At 42.8% G+C, this 6,000-nt stretch overlaps 1 protein-coding gene across 1 annotated transcript in view; it reads left to right on the top strand.

The window, feature by feature from the left end:
• Window positions 1–1,119: 1,119 nt before the first annotated feature.
• LOC119170858 (CD9 antigen) overlaps window positions 1,120–6,000 on the top strand; it is a 50,980-nt gene continuing 46,099 nt past the window's right edge. The window contains exon 1 of the mRNA XM_037422138.2: window positions 1,120–1,380. Within this exon, the coding sequence (XP_037278035.1) occupies window positions 1,321–1,380 (60 nt within the window). The 5' untranslated portion in view covers window positions 1,120–1,320. The remainder of the gene's footprint in view (window positions 1,381–6,000) is intronic.

Below are 6,000 nucleotides of genomic sequence, written 5' to 3'. Positions count from 1 at the left end.
TCAGCGTTTCAATAACGTATACTCAGTAAACTTTTAAAAAATAAAACGATTGTTTTCTTGATTGGATATTTTATGACATGCATGTTAAGCACTACAACTAAGTGACGGAAATCGTTGATTTCAGGATGATTGACAAAGTTTATCTCCTGATTTTGTTAAGAATAAAATTGGTGCAAAATGTCTGCGAAGTGTGCCAGCTACGTCTACGATGAGAAACTGAAGTGAGAAGAGCTGTGTTACGTCAAGAAAACTAAGGATCCGGGGAGAAAGTTGAAGAAATCCAGCGTAGTTCTCTTTCGTGTGTCACTAGACGCGCTATACATGCTTGTACTTTTACTTTATTTGGCCTTGTGAATCTGCTTCAAATTATTCGATTGATGGCGATGCATCGAGCATGAATGAGTTGTGACGTAATTCTTATATAGATGAGTTATTGCTACTTTTCTCATTGAGGTGTGAAACTTATTTTCAATAAGTAAAGGAACACTGTGGCTCACCTGATCTTTGATATCGTACTAATATTATTATTAGGTCAGGACAACGTTTGTTGTGGATCAGGAATCGATACATTTTGGTGGATGAGGTAATGTTACTAAAGCTTGTCTGCTTTTCAAATTTCATTGTTGTTTACGGAAAAAAATAGCGCTAATAATTTTGTTGAGAGAAACACTGGTTGAGGCGACCTTTCTTATAGCGATTCAAGTTTCCCTCCGTACATCTCACTTCGTTGCGTCCACAAAGTTTGAAACACGCCTCCCGAGGGCTTAGCAGTGCCTGCGTAATCCCCCCCATACGATCCGTCAGCAGCCACCATTCTTATTTTCTTTGTGCCCCTCCGTCTGTTTTGTAACAGGAGGCAAACACTGACGCCTACAGATACAGACACGCACTCAGCCTGGCACGTACAAGCGGCTGCAGCGCTCGCCGAAGCGGTGGACTTCAGCCCCGGCTTCGAGATAGCGAACACGGCGTGAGTAAGGGTCGCCGCTTGCTTGCCATAAACTCTGCTCGAGACGAGGAGGAAGTCCCCTTTGATGCTGTCCTTCCCTCTCGGTTCTTCCCCTATGTATACGCACGTTACCCTCGCCGCCGGACACCGCATTTCGCTGTCAGCGATAACGGCCTAGTCAGTTCTAACGGAAAGCATTCTCAAACGTTGGGGCTTGCTCACCTGTGGACTGGCGTTGCACGGGCCACCGCCCCAGCGTAATCTACATTCCTCGCCCAGCGCCGCTCTCCGCGAAGACAATCTGGTGTGTGGGCATCTATTTTGTGGTGTGAAATTTGAGCTGCACCGTGCACCCATCAAACTGAGCAGCCATGGATGAAGGGGTCGCTTGTGTCAAGTACATTCTCATCACTTGCAATCTACTCGTCTGGGTAAGTTCTTCAGGTGTTATGAAGTTCAAATGTAGTAGAGAACCGTTGTTCGGGCCATGTTAGGCTTACGTTATTGTTGACAATCTTGCACCGCCTTTTCGTTGACGGCAGCATTAGAAAGAGTCATGTCACACATACAATGAGGAACCAAATTTTTCTTCTAAACAAAGTCAGTAAATACGTTAAATAGCTAGATACCTTGCGATTAAAAAAACGATGTTTTTGAGCACATGTGTTGTTTGTCTACCGTATCGAGTGAACCATTCGAATCACAATATATACTTAGCCTGATAATTATTCATTTTACTGAACGATAATATACATGTCACCATGAAAAAAACCCGCTTGCTGTTTTGAGGGTATAAGCCAAATTATAAGCAGCACCGACATACCAACACATCAACAATAAAATATTACAACATCGTTCACCAAAGTCACATCGGTACCTAGAATTTTGTATCACACTACTCCAAAGTAAGATAACGTGATATTTTAGACTGGTATAATGATGATTTTAGAGGGTATTATTTTAGAATTTACAACGACCTACAGCTTACTACTCCCTATATGAGTGCAAGAAATTTAGTAGCCTTATAGTTTTTATTATCTATTATATAGGGGTCTATAAGTACTTATAAATAAATAAATAATTGATAACCCCATAATTTCTGGCTATCGTTAGAAGCATCACTCGATTGGGTCGGTCTATGCAGGAATAACGAAAACGTTGGCGTCCTGTACGGCGCTCAACTTCTTGAAGCAACATCTTGGTTGCAGGCTTTCCCGATATAGCATGTATCCATTTAATCAAATAGTCAAAGCTTTACCAACCGCAGAACAATACCATGAACTGACATAAAATAGTGTTCAAACGCTATCATTTTAGCCTCAGCTACGCGACACACCATCATATCCCTTCATTAGAGCATAATATGAGGCATTAGTGCTGCTCAAAAACTGCTTAAACTGCACAATGGGTCAATTATGAACTCAGCAGGACCCACCAGATATTTTGGTAAGGTGTGCTAAAATGGTGGTAAGTCGTGATAGCTATGACTGAGTGGGCACGCGTGTGCCGCTCAATGTGCCGTGTTTATCTCTTCCCTCTCTTCTCTCTATCTTTCATCTCCCTCATCTCCCTCCCATGTGCAGGGTAGCGAACCAGCTACCTAGAGACTGGTTACCCTCCTTGCTGTTCTTTTCCTCCTATTTTCCTTCCTTAACGCGATAGCATTTAAGAGCTTGTTCCGCAGAAATTACCGAGTTGGTGTTGGCATTGGCATCGTTGGTCGCGAGCGAGAAACCAGCCGTCAACGTGATATCGAAAAAGATGGAAATAAAATAAATGCTGATATCTTCGGTAACGTAAGAATCAAACCCGGACTGCTGCGCGGCAAGCAGCTGATGTACCACAAAGCTATGTCATTGCTTTCAACTGTCAAAAAACCGCCACATGAATGCCATGTAGTGAGAGGAATCTTCTTACCACAAGTGATATTACGTTGCAGAAGTGTATAATTGAAGTAAAAATAACATTCATACTTTACAAACCACAAGTCCTGGATACAAGTTTCACAATAACAATAATATATTGCAGCATTATTCCATTGTTCAAGCGTGCGTTGCCATCAGGCGTCAGAACAATTGATTATAATGACGACTTCGTGGTTTTAAACCGGCCAGCTGTCAAAAAAGGCAGTGGCGCACAAGTTACTGTTCCCAGACTACGCAATAGGTTCATTGACGTTTGCATGACGTTGCATTATCGGACATCTAGCTATGCAAAATCCTGCATTTTCTGATTTGATATCCTTTCGTGCTGTTGCATGACATATGAATGCAGTTGCAGTTTTATACTTCAAGGTGTACAAACATTTACAAAAAAATTTCAAGCACATCACTGGCCGAGCTTTTTTAAAGCATGCTGCCCATTTCACAGAATGCAGCCATATGCGAAAGCTTCACCAACACAAGCCACATTGATCTTTATGGATTTCATTGTAGTAGTAACCCAAAATTTAAACTTCTCGATTCGCGTCATACAATCAAACGTGTGCACGTAGTGGTTGAAGTACGCACTAGGAACAGGATATTGCTATGGTATTCAACTCCTAAAGGCGAAGCTTAAGCGTCCCGAATTTTTTGTACCTCTGCAAAAGCCTGAACAAAGTAAGTAGCTTCGTAAGCTCACGTGTTGTCATATGGACGCGCAATGAGCTCTTCACTGATTCGCAAATTTTTTCTTAAAGTTTATTTGTTGGAGCATAGCATCCCGAAATTCCTATCTGGTACATGAGAGATGCCTAGTGGAGGGCTCCGCAAATTCGGACTACATGAGGTTTGTTGACGTTCACTTAGAATTAAGTACACGGGCCTCGAACATTTTCCTCCCCATCTAAAGCGCAGCCGCCGCGCCACGCTGATTCGCAGACTGGAGAATTATGGTGTGATGCACACTTCGCAACTGTACTTGCAGTAGGTATTCCAGAATGATTGATGCATCTATGTACTGAGAACAAAAGCAAGGCTAGAACTCCCGAAGGCGATGCAGGCGGTGCACGACTTCGCCATCGCGTTCTTCTGTTGGTGGTGAAGGTGAAGTGTCCAAGTTTTTTTTGGTTTCGATTTCTGGACGCCCCTTCCAGTGGTTTAGTGGTCATAGGGCTTGACAGCTGACCCTCAGGTCACGGCTTATGATTCCACCACGGCGGCTGCGTTTTGGACGGTGGTGAACATGCTTGAGGCCCGTGTGCTTAGGCTTAATCACACGTAAAAAAAAAGCCCAAGTGGTAGAAATTTCTGAAGCCCTCCACTATGGCGTCTGTCATAATGATGTCATGATTTTGGGGCGCTAAAACCTACCAGTTATACAATTATTGGACACATTCAAATACGCTGTATGTTATGGTTCCTTTGTCGACATACGATCGCCAAGTATTATGTAAAACAACTGTTCTCGCTGACAAAGCTTCTATGTAAAATAAAGATAAACAAAACGGTTTACCGTGCGATTTGAAAACTCAAGAGAATTTTAAAAAGGAAGCTTGCTTGAGATTGTGCAACATAATTACATTATGAAATAAAATAAAGAAACTCTGTCAGACACACGATAGCAAAGAAAAAAAAGGCATGGGAACAGCGCTTTTTTTTGTCTTGTGTATACTTGTGACCTACGTATTGCTGTTTTCGTTTACAAAACTAAAAAATGAAACAATTTTCAAAGAGAATAATTATTTCTGTACAGCTTGATTAAGCCGACTAAAGGTATATGAGCATGGTTGCAGAGCTTTTGAAACAAAGCGGGGTAGCAATAATCGTGAGCAACCAGAAGAAGGAAGTCCTGGGAGTTTGTAATGAAGCAAGTGTAAGCGTGTAGGGAAAAAAGATGACCGAAAAATATTACTGAAAAATGAGCACCATCTAAAGCTTCGGCGCATTGAAATTCTGTCATACTTCCGTTTTGCATTAGCATTAAAACGCGTGCTTTTTGAGTGCGACTTGGAAAAATAGGTATAGTCATGCTGTTTCAGATAAACAGCATGCAATGTTTGCCTGCTATATAGGGGCTCCCCAGGCAAACGTTTTTTTATTTGTTTATTGCTCACTTTAGTGCCTGCTTTACAACTGTGCTTTCTGCAATTCTTGAAAATTTTTGAGTTTTTTAAATATACTGCGCTTTTGAACAATTTCTTTCGAGGTGTATTAGACTGCGAGTGAAGGCATTCATTGGTAATTGAGGTAAGTTGTTGGTAATTGAATTGAACAATAAATAAGGGTCGGCTTAAGTGTTCTCCATGCGAATGCGGGGATCGGCTGCCACAATATCTTTCAAGACGAGACTCGTAACAGTGAACACTGCCCTTTGGGACGTCGGAAGAAACGGTGCGTGGGGCGAGAATGTGGCTGGTGTTTACTTCATTCTTCATGCGTATAATTCGAAACTCTCGATGCCTTGTCTATGGCAGACTGGTGTTGTATTGACGAGGGAATTTTCAAAACCATTTAAACGAGGGTGCTTTAAATGCAGAAGGGGCGACAACCGGCTGCAGGTTTTACAACCGCAATGCCCAACTAGCAACGCTGATAGCGGTCGCTCTTCGCCGTGCTTGTCTACACCCTTGGCCAACCAGCATGTCATTTGTTTAAACTGCATGTCCACTACCTACATTACACTCACTCCCGAGCAATAAGGGAGAAATCCTGGCGAATTAAGGGGTGGAGCACACAAGAAGATCATAGAAACGTGCATAATTACTTGTTGGCGGCGACGCTTCTCCGTAGACGTGTAGAATGGCTCCACGAGGTGATTGACAGGAGAAGTCTGCTGCAGAATTCGAAAAGGGCCGCAGTACTTCGAAGGTAGCTTGCGGAAGAGTCTTGTAGGAGTAGAAGACCCCATTAAACTAGTGAACTGGTCTCAACGTCTTTCGCAGTAGTAGATTCGTCGTGGCGATGCTTCTGACAACTTTGGTCGTGCGATGTGAACGAACGAGCAAGCTGGTGACATTCTTCGGCATGTGCACCTGCTCTTGAAACGGTTGAGAACTCGGAAGAGTCAGGCTAGTACGCGTGGATTGTGCCCACTGTGGAAGAAGGTTCATGTCCATAAAGAAGAAAGAA

Source organism: Rhipicephalus microplus, chromosome 2 (assembly GCF_043290135.1).
Source record: "Rhipicephalus microplus isolate Deutch F79 chromosome 2, USDA_Rmic, whole genome shotgun sequence".
In the NCBI taxonomy this organism is placed as follows: domain Eukaryota; kingdom Metazoa; phylum Arthropoda; class Arachnida; order Ixodida; family Ixodidae; genus Rhipicephalus; species Rhipicephalus microplus.
Note: the sequence above shows the minus strand (reverse complement) of the source record. Positions and strands in the feature narration are given on the sequence as shown.